Source organism: Schistocerca nitens, chromosome 3, assembly GCF_023898315.1.
Source record: "Schistocerca nitens isolate TAMUIC-IGC-003100 chromosome 3, iqSchNite1.1, whole genome shotgun sequence".
Lineage (NCBI taxonomy): Eukaryota > Metazoa > Arthropoda > Insecta > Orthoptera > Acrididae > Schistocerca > Schistocerca nitens.
Genome location: NC_064616.1, coordinates 935,344,632 through 935,366,679, shown reverse-complemented (window position 1 = coordinate 935,366,679; position 22,048 = coordinate 935,344,632). Strand labels below are relative to the sequence as shown.

General features: G+C 45.2%; 1 protein-coding gene across 1 annotated transcript in view; it reads left to right on the top strand.

Moving 5' to 3' along the window:
- Window positions 1–22,048, top strand: part of LOC126249008 (dihydropyrimidine dehydrogenase [NADP(+)]) — a 288,548-nt gene that overhangs the window by 251,169 nt on the left and 15,331 nt on the right. Inside the window, exon 18 of the mRNA XM_049950599.1 lies at window positions 14,583–14,740. Within this exon, the coding sequence (XP_049806556.1) occupies window positions 14,583–14,740 (158 nt within the window). The remainder of the gene's footprint in view (window positions 1–14,582; window positions 14,741–22,048) is intronic.

Here is a 22,048-nt window from a genome sequence, read left to right as displayed (position 1 = left end):
GTTGATGATGGGATACAACACCCGGCCCTGAGCGGAGAAACTCTCCGAACTGGTCGGGAATCGAACTCGGGCACATTGACCACTCAGCTAAGAGGGGGGCACTTCACAATAATTATTAGTTTTCTCTCCGCTTACTGCGACCATACGACTTTCTAACGGTCGCTTTCCAGAGGAAAAGAATTTCGTCAGTCTTCTTCTTCTTCTTCTTCTTCTTTTGCATTTCGCCGCTTCGTTTACAGAGTCGGCATTGTTATAAGGGTTGAGGCGATATTTGTGGTATTTGGTGGCCGGATGCCATTCCCCCACCACTCCTTCCTGGACGCAATCTGTCTACACCATTTGTCTGCGTCTAGAGTAAATTTATGTTCAAGTGCGTGAAGTTTCCTAAATGTGTGCCTAGCGTTCGTCTGAGAAGTTCGTGGACTCTCGTGACCCTGAGCTACTATAAGCCAACAACGCAACACTTACCTCTGATTGTGTCCTGCGAGCGCTATCAAGGTGTCAGCAGAAGTGTAATCGTCTACCAGGGGGTAAAATGCACAAGGCTAAAGCTACAATCTCGAAATGATAAGAACTCGATTGGACACATAAGATAAGCTGAAGGTGCTTCAAGAGAAGAGCTTGGTTTCATATAACAAGTTTTAATATACCAAACAATGATTACATTTGGATTTAAAACGATTCTTATGTAGTCTTCATGCTTAGTGCACCATTTCTAATTGTACTACTAGCCATTAAAATTGCTACACCACGAAGATGACGTGCTACAGACGCGAAATTTAACCGACAGGAAGAAGATGCTGTGATATGCAAATAATTAGCTTTTCATAGCATTCAAACAAGGTTGGCGCCGGTGGCGACACATAAAATGTGCTGACATGAGGAAAGTTTCCAACTGATTTCTCATACACAAACAGCAGTTGACCGGCATTACCTGGTGAAACGTTGTTGTGATGCCTCGTGTAAGGAGGAGAAATGCGTACCATCACGTTTCCGACTTTGATAAAGGTCGGATTGTAGCCTATCGCGATTGCGATTTACAGTATCGCGACATTGCTGCTCGCGTTGGTCGAGATCCAATGACTGTTAGTAGAATATGGAATCGGTGGGTTCAGGAGGGTAATACGGAACGCCGTGCTGGATCCCAACGGCCTCGTACCACTAGCAGTCGAGATGACAGGCATCTTATCCGCATGGCTGTAACGGATCGTGCAGCCACGTCTCGATCCCTGAGTCAACAGATGGGGACGTTTGCAAGACAACAACCATCTGCACGAACAGTTCGACGAAGTTTGCAGCAGCATGGACTGTCAGCTCGGAGACCATGGCTGCGGTTACCCTTGACGCTCCATCACAGACAGGAGCGCCTGTGATGGTGTACTCAACGACGAATCTGGGTGCACGAATGGCAAAACGTCATTTTTTCGGATGAATCCAGGTTCTGTTTACAGCATCATGATGGTCGCATCCGTGTTTGGCGACATCGCAGTGAACGCACATTGGAAGCGTGTATTCGTCATCGCCATACTGGCGTATCATCCGGCGTGATGGTATGGGGTGCCATTGGTTACACGTCTCGGTCACCTCTTGTTCGCATTGACGGCAATTTGAACAGTGTACGTTACATTTCAGATGTGTTACGACACGTGGCTCTACCCTTCATTCGATCCCTGCGAAACCCTACATTTCAGCAGGATAATACACGATCTCATGCTGCAGGTCCTGTACGGGCCTTTCTGGATACAGAAAATGTTCGACTGCTGACCTGGTCAGCACATTCTCCAGATCGCTCACCAATTGAAAACGTCTGGTCAATGGTGGCCGAGCAACTGACTCGTCACAATACGCCAGTCACTACTCTTGAACTGTGGTATCGTGTTGAAGATGCTTGGGCAGCTGTACCTGTACACGCCATCCAAGCTCTGTTTGACTCAATGCCCAGGCGTATCAAGGCCGTTATTACAGCAAGAGGTGGTTGTTCTGGGTACTGATTTCCCAGGATCTATGCACCCAAATTACGTGAAAATGTAATGACATGTCAGTTCTAATATAATGTATTTGTCCAATGAATACCCGTTTATCATCTTCGTTTCTTCTTGGTGTAGCAATTTTAATGGCCAGTAGTGTCCATGACGTGTTTCGATCTCTCTGGATGCTCTTCAGATTGAAGCAGTTGTGTCAGCAACCCGCCTTGTCTATGTCAGAACCTCATGGGCTACTTAGAGATGAAGGTGGTCCAGAGAGATGAAAACGTACCACTTAATTAAAAAAGTGCAACTGATACTGAAAAATAAATGAGAATTGTTTAAAATATCAATACAGATCCTGATTCTGGCGGGATGAATATGTCGTCACTATTGATTACATTTGGGTGCACTTAATCGACCTACGACTAAGTTAAGAACTTAAAAGAAGAGTGAATACAGTACATTCACAAATGCAGTACGTTCAATAGACCAACAACTGAAACAAATTACGATTGAAACTAACTGTGGTGTTCATTCAGTGGACTTCTGAAATACACGGGAAAACTTTGATGGGCAGCACAGCTATTCGTTTACTAGGGCAGATTCATAGGTTCTCATCTCTCTCTAATCACTCCATGCTCTGTAGTCACTAGCCACAAACTAACTCTCGGACCGCCAGTCTGCGCTTTATATACTACTCTGCGTGACATTAGACATGCCCTGTGCCAGATCACAAGTTGTTCGTAGTTCGTATTAACCAAACATCTCGCGGCATCCTGAACATTCTCCTCAAAGTCACTGGTTTACATCACGTACCGCATCTGCCAAGCGTGGCGTGTGTCTTTGACACATTATTTTATTTCCCAAGTCTGGAAACACAGAAGAGGTGCTTCTGCCGATAGTAGTATTTGAAACACAATTCAACCATGAGCTTGTTCCGGAACACTCAATGAATGGCCACAGCCTTTTGGTGGTGCCTTACGGGGATGTTATCTCCGAATATACAGGGGACAGCTCATTGCTGCCTGCCGATATTAATTTTGGAGATGCGAATATGCTGAGTGTTCGTGACAGGGTACCAGCCAAGTATTTACGTTATTGGATGTGGGGAACCACCTAAAAACCATATCCACGCTGGCCGGCTTGCCATCCCTCGTCGAGGTGGATTCGTCGAAATATTGTTGAATTTGCACTACCGACCGCTGTGTCGTCCACAGTCATTTATCATCGAATGCGGTATGGAGGGACATGGGGTCAGCACACCGCACTCCCTGCCGTTGTCGACGTTCCGACCTTGGAGCCTCTAATTCTCAGTCAGATAGCTCCTCAATTGACAAGACGAGGTTGAGTGCACCACTGTTCAGTCCCACCAAGGAAAGATCCCTGGCAGAGCCGGCAATCAAACCAGGGTCTCCGGAATGAGGGCCTGTCGCATTGACCACTCGGCTACGGAGGTGAACTTTGCGTTATATAATGGTAATAAATGAATTTTTGGAACAGTCTTACAAATTCGTCAATCACTTATACCAAATGCGCTTTGGAGCCGATAATTTTAGGGGATAACAGAGTTGGTGACAGATGTGACAGCTTCTGTACATGCACTATAATACGATAGTTACGCTATTGGTGTTTTGTAGATTGAAAATAAAACATTGTTTATTGAACATATGCGATTGCAGTCTTTCTCGGCGTATTCCAATGATGAGTTCTTCTCGGGTTATCAGCCAGGTGGTGGCGTCGTCTTGTCGCAACGTTTCGATGAGTTCGTACCCCTCTTCTTCCGGCGAAGTGAAGTGCCAGAAGATGAAGAGTACGAAACTCATCGAAACGTTGCGACAAGACGACTCCATCATTCGGCTGATAATCCGAGAAGAATTCATCATTGTTTATTGAAGTTACCAGTTTAGTTTCCATACAAAAATGCAATAATGTCAAAACAGAATCTCTTACATGCGTAGATATTGCTGAAAATCTATTTCTTTACGAAAGATGACAATTCGTACCCCTAATTAAATAGTAAAGTTATGTTCCAACAAGTCGTCAATAGCGAGGTCAGTAGAGATGGAACAGCATTTCAGCTGGAAAGGAATGGGGGCAGGTTTCACTCGTTCCGTCGTTGAAGTTTGTGAACACAAAGAAAGCCACCAGTCTGCTTTCTGACTCGCCACACTGTTCAGCTCAGTTATACACTCCTGGAAATGGAAAAAAGAACACATTGACACCGGTGTGTCAGACCCACCATACTTGCTCCGGACACTGCGAGAGGGCTGTACAAGCAATGATCACACGCACGGCACAGCGGACACACCAGGAACCGCGGTGTTGGCCGTCGAATGGCGCTAGCTGCGCAGCATTTGTGCACCGCCGCCGTCAGTGTCAGCCAGTTTGCCGTGGCGTACGGAGCTCCATCGCAGTCTTTAACACTGGTAGCATGCCGCGACAGCGTGGACGTGAACCGTATGTGCAGTTGACGGACTTTGAGCGAGGGCGTATAGTGGGCATGCGGGAGGCCGGGTGGACGTACCGCCAAATTGCTCAACACGTGGGGCGTGAGGTCTCCACAGTACATCGATGTTGTCGCCAGTGGTCGGCGGAAGGTGCACGTGCCCGTCGACCTGGGACCGGACCGCAGCGACGCACGGATGCACGCCAAGACCGTAGGATCCTACGCAGTGCCGTAGGGGACCGCACCGCCACTTCCCAGCAAATTAGGGACACTGTTGCTCCTGGGGTATCGGCGAGGACCAATCGCAACCGTCTCCATGAAGCTGGGCTACGGTCCCGCACACCGTTAGGCTGTCTTCCGCTCACGCCCCAACATCGTGCAGCCCGCCTCCAGTGGTGTCGCGACAGGCGTGAATGGAGGGACGAATGGAGACGTGTCGTCTTCAGCGATGAGAGTCGCTTCTGCCTTGGTGCCAATGATGGTCGTATGCGTGTTTGGCGCCGTGCAGGTGAGTGCCACAATCAGGACTGCATACGACCGAGGCACACAGGGCCAACACCCGGCATCATGGTGTGGGGAGCGATCTCCTACACTGGCCGTACACCACTGGTGATCGTCGAGGGGACACTGAATAGTGCACGGTACATCCAAACCGTCATCGAACCCATCGTTCTACCATTCCTAGACCGGCAAGGGAACTTGCTGTTCCAACAGGACAATGCACGTCCGCATGTATCCCGTGCCACCCAACGTGCTCTAGAAGGTGTAAGTCAACTACCCTGGCCAGCAAGATCTCCGGTTCTGTCCCCCATTGAGCATGTTTGGGACTGGATGAAGCGTCGTCTCACGCGGTCTGCACGTCCAGCACCAACGCTGGTCCAACTGAGGCGCCAGGTGGAAATGGCATGGCAAGCCGTTCCACAGGACTACATCCAGCATCTCTACGATCGTCTCCATGGGAGAATAGCAGCCTGCATTGCTGCGAAAGGTGGATATACACTGTACTAGTGCCGACATTGTGCATGCTCTGTTGCCTGTGTCTATGTGCCTGTGGTTCTGTCAGTGTGATCATGTGATGTATCTGACCCCAGGAATGTGTCAATAAAGTTTCCCCTTCCTGGGACAATGAATTCACGGTGTTCTTATTTCAATTTCCAGGAGTGTATATGCCTACAGAGCACACAGAGAATGCTGGTTAACCCAGCTGTTTGTGCAGCAATACTATTGCACTAACAATGCGTTGCATGCACACTGGATCATTTGCGTTCCTTCTCAAACAATTTTACATAAATTAATCGGTAAAAATTGGTCATAGGTATTGTGATACTTCCAAACTAAGTAACCTATCACAAGAATTCGAATAGTTTGCAATGTAAAACAGAAGTAGCTATTACTTTGCGTTTGGTGCACGTTAGGTCACAGATTGCTGTTTGTGAAACGTAGGGTTGGAAAAATTGGAAATTTGTGGTAAGTACTATGGGACCAACTGCTGAGGTCATCGGTCCATGGGCTTACACGCTACTTAATCTAACTTAAACTAACTTACGGTAAGAACAACACACACACCCATGCCCGAAAGGAGGACCCGAACTTCCGAGGGGGGGGGGGGGGGGCGCACGAACCGTGACAAGACGCTCAAGACTGCAGGGCTACCCCGCGCGGAATAGGCTTGGGAGGACTTATATGTCTGTTTCCAGTCTCAAGAAAATGGATTTTATATGCAGCTCACTCACTCATTTCCACCCAAATGTGCTGCAATACAGCAAAAGTAAATTATTCTTAAACGTACTATATTTCACAAACAGTTGAAGATACCGAAATGAGTATTTAGCAAATGATAACATGGAAATGGGAGAATATTTTGCCATTTGTTTCGTATGCAAAACTTTTGTATATATCGCAATAGAAGTACGGATAGATTTTTCAGTGGAATAATTTAATTTTTAAGGGCTGTTTATAGTTGCTAAAAGGAGAAAAATGTGTGGACTTACAACAACATAACTGAAGAAATTTTCTTATACTGATAATGAATTCCTTATACGTTAGTAAGGTTAAACTGGGAAAACACTGTTATATTTTGCTACAACAAGGCAAATTTTACATAGCAACAACAGAACTGTAGTTGTCGCTCGGAGCTCACCACTGCTGAAGCTTCTCTGGAAAAGAAACGAAGGCTAAAAAGCCGGACGAAAATAAATCATCTACTCTGTTGCAGTTTTGGTGGAATCACGTAACCTAACCTGCCTTTAATAAAGAGCAGATGGAATGGAAACTTAGCAAAGGATTTTCTCCCCACACTTCAACCATCTGAGAAATAAGAAACAATTCGTACCAAATTGTGTACTATATCTTTGTTCATATCTCCATTCAGAGTGAAATACTGATTGTTTCCAATTTTTATGTATAGTGTGTAAATGATGGCTGTTTACGAAGTACCGCAGTGGTAGAGGTGAATTCGAGACGAAAAAATTGATGCGCGGCTTTTGTGGTTTAACAAGCAGAAACTAGCCTCAAATTTGCCTACAAAAGCCACCTGAGCGACAGCGCACGCACTCTGCGCGAGATTTGGGCTAAAATCATTCGTCAGTATTAAAAACCACTTGTTCTTGCACTTACAATCTGTTAAATAGACGTTAGTGTAAATTTCACCTCAAAATATTGTGTATTTTAAAAGCATAAAATTAACAATCAAATCGTGTTGTTTGTCTGACCTTCTTCCTTCGAAATTACTTTGCCTCTGAGGGATAGCTGAGGTCGAATTATAAACGTAATTAGTTTCACGAAAGTCTTTAACCTTCATTATCCTCATGAGAAAGTTTAAATTAATAATATTAACGAAACAGCAGATTAAGTCAGAAGAGTAAGAAAGCGAGACGATATTGAAAATCTCATGGCGCACAAATTTTGTAGCGTAGATGACTTTTTTGGGCCTATCTGGATTTTTCCTAGCTTGACAGACCACAAGTGCCCTACATCAAATTGTTAGTCTCGATTTCTGCTACACCATTGTCATACGTTGTAAAAAGTTATCGTTTACACCATATATACGAGGACTATTTGGAAAGTAATGAATGATCGGTCGTGAAATGGAAAATACAGTGAAAATCCGATGAAGCTTTGCTCAGATCTGTTGGGCAGTGTCTCGAGTGTGCCTGTAGACTACGTCACGTGACTTCAGAGTTTTGAGCGCACAGTGGGGGCGTAAAGATGCTTAACAAATAGTGTCTCCCACGAAGTATGGGTGCTTGCCGTGAGATTTCGCCTGACTTCATGCAACCTCACGGTTCACAGTTTATGGACGCGATCTCTTTGCCCGACGACCAGTACGGTGCGTTCCATTGACGCCTGCACTTCAATAGCACCGTTTGCGATGGTGCCAAGGGCGCAGGGTCTGGACGAATGAGGAGTAGAGTAATGCGTTCTTCTCAAATGCGAGCAGATTCAGTCTGCGTAGTGATTCTGGATGTACCCTCACATCGCGAGAGATAGGAACACATAATGCACCCAACAACATTGTCGAAGATGATCGTTTTGATGGCACAGAGGTTACAATGAGGGGAGACATAATGTTGCGTGGCTGTACTGACCTCCCAGTCTTTGAACACAGTACACTCGTCGATCAACATTATAGTGACATTGTACTTCGGTCGCCATGTGCTTCTTTTTGGGGTGCATTCGGCCCTGACTTCATTTTTGTGGATGACAATGGCCAACCGCATCGAACTGCAGAGGTGGAAGAACACCTCTTGGGACGGGAGGATATTCGGCGAATGGACCAGCCCGCCTGTTACCTTGACGTAAGTCACATTGAGCATGTGTGTGATACGTTGAGGAGACACGTTGTAGTGCCAGCTACCATCCAGGAGTTATCAATTGCCCTGGTGGAGGATGGAATACTCTACCACAACAACTCTTTACAAACCTTGTGGCCAGCATGGTAGCACGTAGCAGATAACGTACTGCTGACGATGGTGATCACACACCCTATTGAGAACCATGTCCTGACTTTTGTAATTTCCAGGGTACCATCAAAAACGTAAGTGTCATTTCCGTTTCTGTTCATCTCATTCTATATTTCTTTCAGTAACCATCCGTACTTTACTATACTATAGCACATCTTTCTATGTATGGTTCAAGTTTTGTCGAGCTACGTTAATTAGCGCCGACACATCATGCGAAAGTTCCGTTCATCCTTAACCTTTCCTCACCATAAGCCTTTTCCCCACAGTTTCACCCGCGCATGTGTTCAGCAGATATATACCTCTCTTGGTCCACCTCCTCCTTCTCCCTCTGCCCATCTCCTATCCCTCCCCCCCTCTCTGAAGAGGTCCTCCTCCCACACTCTGCTTGCATATTCTCGCCCCATCTCCTTCTCCTCTTCCTCACTCTGTCTATCCCATTCTGCCCCCTTCTCTCTCTCCATCCCTTCCTGCACCCTTCTCTCTGTTCATCTCCTACTGCCCCCACCCCCCTCTCTGTCCATCCACTCGGCCCCCTCCTCTGTGTTTATCTCCTCCAACCCCCTTCCTATCCATCTCCTCCTCCCCATGCCTTATTCATCTCCTCCTGCCTTCCACCTTTCTCTGTCCATCACCTCTTGCCTCACTCTCTGTGTCAAAAATGGTTCAAATGGCTCTGAGCACTATAGCACTTAACTGCTAAGGTCATCAGTCCCCTAGAACTTAGAACTACTTAAACCTAACTAACCTAAGGACATCACACACATCCATGCCCGAGGCAGGATTCGAACCTGCGACAGTTGCGGTCGCACGGTTCCAGACCGTAGCGCCTAGAACCGCTCGGCCACTCCGGCCGGCAATCTCTCTGTATATCCCCCCTAACCATCTCTCCTTATGTCCATCTGCTTCTGCCCTCTCTCTCTGCGGGCCATCCCCTCCTCTACACATCTATGCTGATACTAGTGAAGTTTTCTGTTTGTGTACCAATCAGACTGTGGTTACTCCATTGTGGTTTTACTGAAGTGTCGAACGTGCTTCGGTATCCATTGCGACTGTTGTCGGAAGGTGAGTAAAGAGTGTACAATTGAAGTGTTTTACAAGCTTTGTTAGTTGACCATTCTTCCTTTCCGCAATTGCTGCTTTGATAGTTCGGTTCCTTATTACAGAGGACTAGTGCACATTGAAAACCAAAGTTATGGTTTTGACTGGAAGCGTTCGCTTTTATTATAAAAGCATTCTGAGTGTTCACACTGAATGATGTAGTGCAGTATTCAACAACTGGTATAAAGTTTGTATACATAACAAATATTCGGTAAAGTTTTACTAGAAGTCCTGCCATGGTGTTGAGATTAAAGATCCGTAGTGTATATACAGGATGAGTCACCTAACATTACCACTGGAAACACCTCCAAAACCACAGCAAATACTGAATAACTAATTCCACAGACCGAAAGTGAGGAGAGAGGCTGGTGGAATTGGTTAATACAAACCACTGAGAAATACACAGAAGTATGATTTTCAACACATACTTAAGTGTTTTTTTTAATTGAAACCTGTTATTATTTTTAGCACAACTGAAAATACAAACAAATTCTTAATCAATGCCGTTTCTTACATTGTAAAATGTTAAGTACATCGGGAGTTATTTGTAACACAAAATTGATGCTTGAAACCTCAGACGTTCTGTCGCGTGTTGTAACAAACAATATCCGTAGGGGTACGTTTACGAAGACTACGATGTTTTCGAGTTTGGCTGTCTCAGTGTCTACAGGTAGTACTTGCTGAATGAAAAAAGAAAAAAAAATGGTTCAAATGGCTCTGTGCACTATGGGACTTAACATCTGAGGTCATCAGTCCCCTAGAACTTAGAACTACTTAAAACTAACTAACATAAGGACATCACACATATCCTTGCCCGACGCAGGATTCGAACCTGCGACCGTAGCGGTCGCGCGGTTACAGACTGAAGTGCCTAGAACCGCTCGGCCACCCCGGCCGGCTTTGCTGAATTCGCCCTTGTACTCAAAATAACTGTGGTGCCCTGCGTTACCGTACGTCTGTGATAGTGTACTGTACACAAGTAAGAACAGAAGTACGCACAGAAGGAACGTGAGAAGGTCGCAAGTACAGCAGTGTGTACAGTGTTGTAAGAACTGTGGATATGGTTTATCCTAACTCTGAAAAGGCAGAGGTGATACTCATCTATGGCGAGTGTAGACAAAGTGCAGCTGCAGCCTGCAGGTTGTATGCAGAAAGGTACCCGGACAGAGATCATCCAACGGGCCGCACATTTGAAAACATCTACAGACAATTGTATGCAACAGGTATGGTCGTAACACGCAAACGGGTCCGTAACAAACACATCACAGGAGAAGCAGGTGCAGTTGGTGTGTTATCTGCTGTTGCCGTGAAGCCACACATGAGTTCACGTGACATCGCTAGAGGCAGTGCAATGAGTCAAAGTAGTGTAATGCGCATACTTCATCGTCACAAATTTCACCTGTATCATGTGTCGCTGCATCAGCAATTACATGGTGATGACTTTAATCATCGAGTGCATTTCTGTCGATGGGCATTAACAGAGAATGCGTTGCAGTTCTACCTGTTTACCGATAAAGCAGGTTTCACAAACCACGGTGCAGTGAATTTACGAAACATGCATTATCGTTCCGTTAACAATCCTCGCTGGCTTCGACAGGTAGAGCGACAGCGATCGTGGAATGTAAATGTATGGTGCGGAGTAATTGACGGCCATCTCATTGGTCCTCCCTTCATTGAAGGCACCGAAACAGCTGCAAAATACATCGATTTTATACAAAATGATCTGCCCACGTTTCTAGAAAATGTCCCGCTGGAAACGCACAGACGTATGTGGTATCAACATGATTGTGCTCCTGCACATTCTGCAATGAACGCTAGGCTGACCCTTGACAGAATGTTCGACCGGCGTTTCATAGGACTTGGCGGACGCATAAATTGGCCAGCCCGTTCTCCTGATCTTGCTCCTTTAGACTTCTTTCTATGGGGTACGTTAAAGGAGAACATATACCGTGATGTGTCTACAACACCAGAAGATATGAAACATCGTATTGAGGCAGCCTGTGGCAACATTACACCGGATGTACTGCGTCGTGTAAGACATTCATTACGCGGTAGATTGCAAATGTGTGCAGCAAATGACCGGCACCACTTTGAACATTTATTGGGCTGAAATGTGAGGATACACATTTTTACATTCTGTAATTGAAAATAAAAACAAATTTTTAAGTTTAAGTTCAAAAAAAAGTGGCTCTGAGCACTATGGGACTCAACTGCTGTGGTCATTAGTCCCCTAGAACTTAGAACTACTTAAACCTAACTAACCTAAGGACATCACACACATCCATGCCCGAGGCAGGATTCAAACCTGCGACCGTAGCAGTCGCACGGTTCCGGACTGCGCGCCTAGAACCACGAGACCACCGCGGCCGGCTAAGTTTAAGTACATTCTCATTTTAATGTACATTTTCTTCTAACAAATCAGTGCCGCACAGTATTTTTCACAGACAAAGAGTAATAAAATTTTTGGCATGTGGACGTAACGTACTGTTCATGCCTCTTCTGTACCTACGTTACATCACTGTTGTTTTTGTATCCTTAATTAACTCGGTTCCCTCCGATACACTCGATTGAACGGCTGAAGAGTTCCTCAAGCGTCAACTTTACGTTAGAATTTACTCTGGATGTAATTAACATTTTAAAATATAAGAAAAGGCATTCATTAAGTATTTTTTTCTATCTTCAGTTGTGCTAAAAATAATAACAGTTTTCCATTTTTAAAAACATAAGTTTGTGTTGAAAATCATACCTCTGTGCATGTCTCAGTGGTTTGTATTAATCAGTTACACTAGCCCCTCTCCTCGCTTTCGGTCTGCGGAATTGGTTATTCAGTGTTTGTTGTGGTTTGGGAAGTGTTTCCAGTGGTAATGTCAGGTGACTCACCCCCAGGTTCAATTAGTGATACTGCCAAGTGTGTTTCCTTGGTGGGAGGACTATAACGTAGAACACTCAGTCTCGTGGGGACAGTTGAGGAAATATTTGAATGACAAGTGGCGGCTTTGGAAAAACGCATGTCCCTCCATACCGTACCCAAATGACGTAGTATGGCAGAGGCTGGCAGGCTGACCAGTTGGCGTCGCATGGCTCACTTTGAGTTTAATTTTTTTTTCCAATTCATTGTATTTTTCTGCAAACTGCACAGTGAAGCAGGCAGCTCCTTGTGAACGACAGCTGTCGTATCACCCGAGAGTGTACATTTTCTGCTGTCTACCTTCGACCACATACCAAAAAGCCATACAGTCGATGCAGGAATTCGTGTAACTGTTTTGTGTACCAATGGTAGATGAATGTACTTTCTTACAGCCCAATTCGAAGAACATTGGACTCTAGCCATCTTAGAATTACACGTATCGATGTATAACCACCACTCTACACATTTACACTACTGGCCATTAAAATTACTACACCACGAAGATGACGTGCTAAAAATGCGAAATTTAACCCACAGGAAGAAGATGCTGTGATATGCAAATTATTAGCTTCTCAGAGCATTCACACAACTTGGCGCCGGTGGCGACACCTACAACGTGCTGACATGAGGAAAGTTTCCAACTGATTTCTCATACACAAACAGCAGTTGACCGGCGTTGCCTGGTGAAACGTTGTTGTGATGCGTCGTGTAAGGAGGAGAAATGCGTACCATCACGTTTCCGACTTTGATAAAGGTCGGATTGTAGCCTATCGCGATTGCGGTTTATCGTATCGCGACATTGCTGCTCGCGTTGGTCGAGATCCAATGATTGTTAGCAGAATATGGAATCGGTGGGTTCAGGAGGGTAATACGGAACGCCGTGCTGGATCCCAACGGCCTCGTACCACTAGCAGTCGAGATGACAGGCATCTTATCCGCATGGCTGTAACGTATCGTGCAGCCGCGTCTCGATCCCTGAGTCAACAGATGGGGACGTTTGCAAGACAACAAGCATCTGCACGAACAGTTCGACGACGTTTTCAGCAGCATGGACTGTCAGCTCGGAGACCATGGCTGCGGTTACCCTTGACGCTCCATCACAGACAGGAGCGCCTGCGATGGTGTACTCAACGACGAACCTGGGTGCACCAATGGCAAAACGTCATTTTTTCGGATGAATCCAGGTTCTGTTTACAGCATCATGATGGCCGCATCCGTGTTTGGCGGCATCGCTGTGAACGCACATTGGAAGAGTGTATTCCTGATCGCCGTACTGGCGTATCACCCGGCGTGATGGTATGGGGTGCCATTGGTTACACGTCTCGGTCACCTCCTGTTCGCACTGACGGCACTTTAAACAGTGGACGTTACATTTCAGATGTGTCACGACCCGTGGCTCTACCCTTCATTCGATCCCTGCGAAACCCTACATTTCGGCAGGATAATGCACGACCGCATGTTGCAGGCCCTGTACGGGCCTTTCTGGATACAGAAAATGTTCGACTGCTTCCCTGGCCAGCACATTCTCTAGATCTCTCACCAACTGAAAACGTCTGGTCAATGGTGGCCGAGCAACTGGCTCGTCACAATACGCCAGTCACTACTCTTGATGAACTGTGATATCGTGTTGAAGGTTCATGGGCAGCTGTGCCTGTACACGCCATCCAAGCTCTGTTTGACTCAATGCCCAGGCGTATCAAGGCCGTTATTACGGCAAGAGGTGGTTGTTCTGGGTACTGATTTCTCAGGATCTATGCACCCAAATTACGTGAAAATGTAATGACATGTCACTTCTAGTATAATATATTTGTCCAATGAATACCTGTTTATCATCTTCATTTCTTCTTGGTGTAGCAATTTTAATGGCCAGTAGTGTAATTAAACACTGGCAGAAAGATGTATGATTAAATAACCGAAATTTTTTCACGTGCTCTCGCTGCATTCTTCTAGAGCATATGGGTATCAGGTGACCTTAGTCGATTCTGTTGTTTAATTCTGATTTTTACGATTCAGAGACAGTGTGCGATTCTGCATTACACCTAAAATAATCACTTAAACTGGTCAGCAAAATTGTGTAACGTCTCTCTACCTAAAGTATTTCAATAACTAAAATAAAAATCAACGATGTATCAAAAGATGATTATCCCTGAAGTTGTGGTAAAGCTGTTGTTTTTTATACCGGCATGTGATGTGTTTTTCAGGACCTGTGCATCAACTGTGGGAAGTGTTACATGGCGTGCAACGACTCTGGCTACCAGGCCATCCAGTTCGACCCTGAGACGCACATGGCGCGGGTCACGGACGACTGCACGGGCTGCGCCCTCTGCCTCTCCGTCTGCCCCATCATCGACTGCATCACGTGAGTCCTTCTACTACAATGTCCTCTGCATAACTTAGTGGAATCAAGAAAAGGGGCCTATTGGGAGCCTGTCAGACACTATCTTATCACCAAAAGATGATGAAAAGACAGAAAGAGTGTCGTATGATATTGTTAACTGGGAGATCCTGAGGCGTTGTTCGCAGCCTAAGTGGAGAGCGTTTTCTCCCACAACGCACAATGGCTCATTTTCACACGGTGTTGGAGAGGTGCGTCTTAAGTGCATCTGTTAAGCGAGTAGGTGACTTCAGTTGGTATGTGTGTGTATATCATCGCGTCACTGATGTCTTATATGAGGATGAGAAAAGAGACAGGCTGAAACCTATCGTCCATACATAGCTTACTCCTCTTGAATAGCACCAAGCGGACTGCCTACCTTAACGTTCCCATCTGTCAGAAGGATTACCATTAACAGTATGACACGGTCACACTTCACGAGACACTGCAGAGAGGTTGGGACTTTAAACCGGGACATTCGTCCAACGTCTGGTGGACAGGAGCGTTACGCCACCACCTCTCCTCCCCTTTTCGGCCAAATACTGGTGGTGAAAATTCGAATTAGTTACCTCCTAATCGAGCGTCACCACAGTGGTCCGTTAGAGACATCGGATACAGAGGAAGGTACCAAAAGCTAACAGCATGTGGAACTGATGAAACTGAATTTCTGTTCTCTCCTGCTGTAAAAAAATTCCTGCTGTAACCTTCATTCACCCTTAATCTTTGTGCCCACTCAGTTCTCCTGTAACGAAGAACGCCTACCTCATGGTTGTTCTAATGAAGAGAGTTGATGCTTAGCTAACAGCAGAGGAGGCTGAGTGAGAACTCGACATCAACCCCAATTTCCACTTTCAAAGAGCCTTCTCTTCTGCTGTAGCTCTAGTCCCACATTTGTCAAAATACTCTCAGAAGCCTTTTTATCGATTGCCGAATTACTAATGGGCACTGATTTACTACCAGAGACATAACGCTGAATCTTCCTGACCAAACCACACAGTTGTCTGAAATGCTTAACCTACAGGGACCATCTGACCTACGATTCTACAAATTGCCCCCTTGTCCCCATGGCAAAGTCAGATCCCCCATGGAACAATTTGCCAACCTGCAATCCCCACCCCAATATAATATCTGTTACCTATACGACCCTACCTTCCCCCGTTAATGTAAGGCAACGTTTCCTCCAAAAATTCTGAGTTGCTGTCCCCATCTGCCCTCTCGATACGCCACTCCACCCAAACCATTCTGTAGTAACGCACTTCCCAGATGTGGGATTACCACGTCTCGGTTTTTAGTGTCCTTTAGGATCTAATGGTCGACGGCGAGGATAGTGCACAAACCCGAAAGGACAAACCGAGAGTATTCCAAAACACGAAAGCGAAAAATCGTCAATAGCGCACAAACTAAGCCACAATAGCAAACCGAGAGAAAAACAAAGAGCAAGGGATTAGCTAAATGCGAAAATAGCGTCGGCATTCGGAAAGCATCGGAAACATCAACACAACTGGATTAGGAAGTGCGCACACGTTCCTCGTAGCTTATGCTGTCAGAGAGTCTTCCAAACTGACACGGAATCCATGCTACCCGTGAATGGGCAACGCTGGTGCGTCAATTTCCGTCATGATATTCGAGTCTGGCGAGGATACTAAGCATTCATTATGCCGAAGATATTCATTTTGTTAACATCGACCTGCAAAATATCCAGACCTTTGAGTCAACCTATACCCTTCAACAAGTCACGCTGGCCGCCTGTCAAAATTTCATCTCAATTCTTTCGCGACAGACTCCATTTCCTTTTCTCGTGTCTAAAGTCCTTGTCTAATCCTACTCCCATTCTACTGTGCATAGCAGAACCCCATCCAGCCGCATCTTGTCCCCTCTGCAGGCGTAGCAAGATACTTTGACTTCACTTTATGAAACATCCCCTTAGAAAAATTAATGAATTACTGTGCTGATAAACCTCTTACGTTATTTCATTTTCAAACAGCTGAGCAAAACTGAACGTACTCAGACATTTCTCTCTTTACTTATTCTGATCATCACTAAACTGACACACAATATTTTTTTAGCGCAACGCAATCCGACTTTCAATAGTCCCTACAAAAGAATGGCCCTGACTAACAATAACCTATACCTTTCATGAATCACTTACCTCACAAAAATCTTCGTTACTCAAACTACTGCAATACAGCGTGCTCCAATACTGCCAGCTGAATAAAAGATTCTAACTACTGAAGGTACTAGCTACAGATAGCCATAGTTAGCAAATGAAAGATTTTGATAGAGAACAAACAATGTATTTACCTTAATATATATGATGACTTTTGAACATTATTAAGGTAAATACATTGTTTGTTCTCTATCAGAATCTTTCATTTGCTAACTATATATATATATATACTCTTTCTGATGGACACACGTCCAGGTCGTCCCTCTCAAAATCCTGCCATCTTTCTCCCCACATCCACCACTGCTGGCGGCTCACCTCCAACTGCGCAACGCTACGCGCTGTTCACATCCAACTGCCCAACACTACAATAGCAAATATTCCAACAACGCAAACCAACCACAGACTTCACACAGCACAGTCAGTGATTTTCATATAGAGCGCTACGTGGCGTTACCAACATAAAAACCTAAACAACCTACTTACAACTTCAACCCTCAAATATGCTCCCCCAGCAAACTCACTTCTCCAGCTCACATCCACTATATTAGCTCCGAATCTACATTCTACTTCCACCTTCCTACTCATGTCTCCATTCCTCCGCAGTATCGATCCAAAGTTGATCACCGAGCTCCAGACAATAGTCTCGTTTCGGTCTAAAACACCGCCTGTGAGAGTGCAGCTGAGCTTTTGACGTAGTACCCCTGTGGATATCGAAATGGTCCACATCGACTGGACTGGCTGATAATCAGGTCACTCCCATGTACTCATACACATTTAATAAAAGATGTCGTGCAACGGGTAACTAATAGGGCAGAGGTGGCAAACAGGGTGATCATGTAACTGTGAAATAAAACAATGGTCCATATTAATTCCTGTTTGTTGTAAAGCTCCCTGCTAACATATGCATGAATAAGAAGTTATTACAAGATTTTTTTCGATCTCAACAAATGCAGAAAATACGAAAACTGCCAATTACTGACTTGGGGCGGCACTAATCTAATGCTTGAATGTCACGGTAAAGACTGGATAGTTTAGGTGAATAGGATAAAACCGTAATCTGCCAATGAGTTATGGGATGACAAATCCGCAGTGGGACACGCAGAGATTGTCTGAATCTGCCATAAGAATCGGAAACTACCTCAAACAAATAATATCCCCGATTAACGAATGAGCCTTCAGTCGTTGAGGACAGGATAAGATTTGCAGAACATAATCGATCCTAACAACACGACTATCAGTTTCCGGTAATTCTCTTATCTTACTCACCCAAACTGCAGTTTCTCAACACATTCTGCACTCAGTGGGTGGAACGTTGTGGGGGCGTCATCTGCTGCGGACTGCAACACCTCAGCTGTTGATCGCTACTACAGCGCTTCTCTACGTCTGCAGATGCCGCGCTTACTTCCGTGTCCCAAGATCAAGCGTATCATTCTGTGCCCGCAGCTGAAGCGTATCGTTCTGAGTCACCAGCCAAAGTGGTCTCTACCAGCACAGAGATTTTCTGCTCTCTACATGCTCACGCCAATTCTCATGCGTCAGTGAAAAAGGCTCCGTAAAATGCCGGCTATTGCTGTTTTTGTCAATAAGACAACACTCTCTCCTCGTAGCAAAAGTTTTATAACGTTAACCAATCGTTTCACTCCGATGCACGAAGTTCTTAAACGATTCTGAGCTGCATTCCCATTCCTCAGCTAAGTTTTCCACTTCGACAAATGCCTAGTCTCCACATCGTATTTCTCGGAGAGTGGGGTCCTGACTTCCTCTTCTCTGCTATTTTTTAAGATTAACCAATGTACAGCCCGCTTATAACTTTTTAGACAATATGGCGTTCACCCCACGTGAAGCGAAGCCAGAAAGTTGGCCCATCGATTTACAAAAAAAAAAAAAAAAAAAAAAAAAAAAAATGGCTCTGAGCACTAGGGGACTTAACATCTATAGTCATCAATCCCCTAGAACTTAGAAATACTTAAACCTAACTAACCTAAGGACATCACACACATCCATGTCCGAGGCAGGATTCGAACCTGCGACCGTAGCGGTCACGCGGTTCCAGACTGAAGCGCCTAGAATCGCACGGCCACACCGGCCGGCATTGATTTACAGCCGGCCGCGGTGGTCTGGCGGTTCTAGGCGCGCAGTCCGGAACCGTGCAACTGCTACGGTCGCAGGTTCGAATCCTGCCTCGGGCATGGATGTGTGTGATGTCCTTAGGTTAGTTAGGTTTAAGTAGTTCTAAGTTCTAGGGGACTGATAACCACAGCAGTTGAGTCCCATAGTGCTCAGAGCCATTTGAACCATTTGATTTACAACGAGGAAAGAATTCCTGAACTCAATCCAGCTCTTTTGCTTCTCACAGAATGCAGAGATCTCTATTTGCTACTGATTTCCCCTTGCACTGCGTTCTCGGTAGACTACCAGTCGGTGCAAAACAAAGTTCCTTTGAAATGTGATTTGGCCACGGGACACTGGTTCTAAAAACTAAGACTGTGGCTCGTATGAAAAAAAAAGAAAGAAAATATTCTGAGGATAAGATTCTCAGATCAAAATAACATACTTTGAAAAGGTTCTCAGATTCGTATAGAAAAAATTTCCAAGCATAGTCTCTGACGAGGGAGTTCTTTCTCATTACGTCCCCTCCTTGAGGAAGTTCTCGGTGTGTGTCGTCTGCCGCGACTGGCACAGAACCCATGGGTAGTCTTGGATGCCATTAATCTCGCTCAAACAGGCAAACAATTCAATCTAAAAATATGGAATTGGGATCAATGTGTTCTAGAAGAGTTGCACTGCGTTTCGGTTTTTCTTTTATGTTCGGCAGCAAATTATAAAGAGGATCAAGGACAGTTTACGAAAATGTATTCTCTGGCGATGCTACCGAATTTTCGGCATATGGGAAACTTTTTCGTTATCGAAGTTAGGTGAACACGTTATGCAAACGAAATCTTAAGACATTTTCATCTAGCCTTCTCGAAACCTGAAACCCTGTCGGAGATTTTTAACACGAGATAATTTTTGTTAAATGTGACGCATAATGATCCTTTGATAAGGATTGAAGCTCAAACAGTGAGTTTGTACCACGGTTCATGCGTCAAGTACTTTAGCGGTTTTTTTAAGGAAGTTTGCCAGCCAAATAATGTTTTTAATGTCAGCCAGTATGAACTTCTGCACTTTCTCACTCTAGTATTTCTTCGGGCTACGTAGGTCTTTTTTTGCCATCGGAGCAATATAAATTCTGCCATTTTTACTAAAAAAGAAACTAGGAAAACTTAACCTCAACAGAACTTACTCAGCTCGAAGTATTCTACAGACCTCACTTCAAAAAACGGGGACTGTTCCCCGCTTGTGAGGAACTTCTCCAATTTTATTCATACGAAATCAGAGAAAGTTGTTCGCCTTGAGCAACTTCCCCCACCATTTTACTTAAGCTGAGAACATTCTCAGGTGAAGTATATTCTCTGACTCACTTTATTCGTGCGAACGTTCTCTGAAATGCGGAGAATAAAGTACATTCTCCGTTTTATTCGTACGATTCTGTGTGTGAGTGCAGGTGTTCATCACGCTATGTCATATGACTTCTGTGAATATAGGCATGAACCCCAAACTGCACAGGGTGAATTCCACAACGCGGTGCCCAGATGCCCTACCCAAAGAATGCTTGTGTTGCGGCGTGTACGGACTCATCGTCTCAGCCCAGTCCCTTTCTCCTCGAAACTCCCAGGAGGACCCAACCAGACACCAAGTCATTGCCCTGGGCCTGTCTCAGGACCCTTACTCATCATGGACCCAGATAAATTACGGAAAAAGTCATACGCAAAACAGCCTCTAGTAAAGAGAAGGAATTAATATAAAAGTAGACGGCTTAACCGTGACAATCACTGACGTTACTTATTTCAAGCGTTAAACATTTTATTAATTGATAGGAATAGAATTCAGATATTAATGACTGTAAATCGATTATGAATGACACAAGAAGTGTGCCAGTCCAGGAATGGACAGACGCTAACATCGGCCCACCCAATATACGGTTTTTTTTCCGTTGTGGTGGTGCTGAAGTCTGATCAACTTAGTTGATTTTTACTTCTGTAGGGAATGGAAGGGGTAAAAATTTTCTCTTTATTTATTTATTCTTCTTTCAGCTTTAGTTTGGGCACACAGAAGGGTCCTTTAACTCGCTGCTTTTGGTGTGTGTTTGAAAACGTGTGTAGAAGTGCTAAAGGACGATATGTCCTTAAATTATGGAGAATTCCGTAGGGATATCATTTACGGAGGCTCAAATACTATCGCCTTCGGTACTTTATATTTGTGGTTGCGTAAGGGTTCTACCGCACCTACTGTGGTGAGTTGTGGTGTACTGTCACGTATCATGTCCAACTTCCGAAATAAGGTTCGTGCCTTCTCCTTGACCTTGTCTGAGAGGTAAGATTCGCTTAAGGCTCGATGAATGTCACGATTTCGGATCCACCATTGGGCTCCTGTGATCCATCGTAGGCATCTGCTTTGTACAACCTGTAACTTCTTGTAGTTAGTGGCACACGTAGTACCCAAAGAGGTCGATCCATACAAAATAGATGGTTCGACTGTGGCATGGTACAACTGGAATTTCGTGAGTTGGCTGAGGTATGAGCTCTTCAGAAAGGGGAGGAGAGCTCCCAGCATTTTGAGGCCAGACGTCTTCTTCTCCATAATGTGATGACTATACAACAGTTTGGCGTCCAGATGCACTCCCAGGTATTTTACAGTTGTTGCCCAGGGGAGTGGCTGGTCTGATATCCGCAGGCGGTCATTGACGATGGGCTAATGGTTCAAATGGCTCTGGGCACTATGGGACTTAACATCTATGGTCATCAGTCCCCTAGAACTTAGAACTACTTCAACCTAACTAACCTAAGGACATCACACAACACCCAGTCATCACGAGGCAGAGAAAATCCCTGACCCCGCCGGGAATCGAACCCGGGAACCCGGGCGTGGGAATGACGATGGGTCTCCGACGTGTGAAGACAATAACTTTGGTTTTTTCTGCATTGACCGTTATTTTGTTCATGTGGGTCCAGTGGTCCACTAAATCTAGTTGGCGCTGCATCCGTGTGACGAGGTGGTCCATTCTGGTGCCTGCAGTCAGGAGCGCT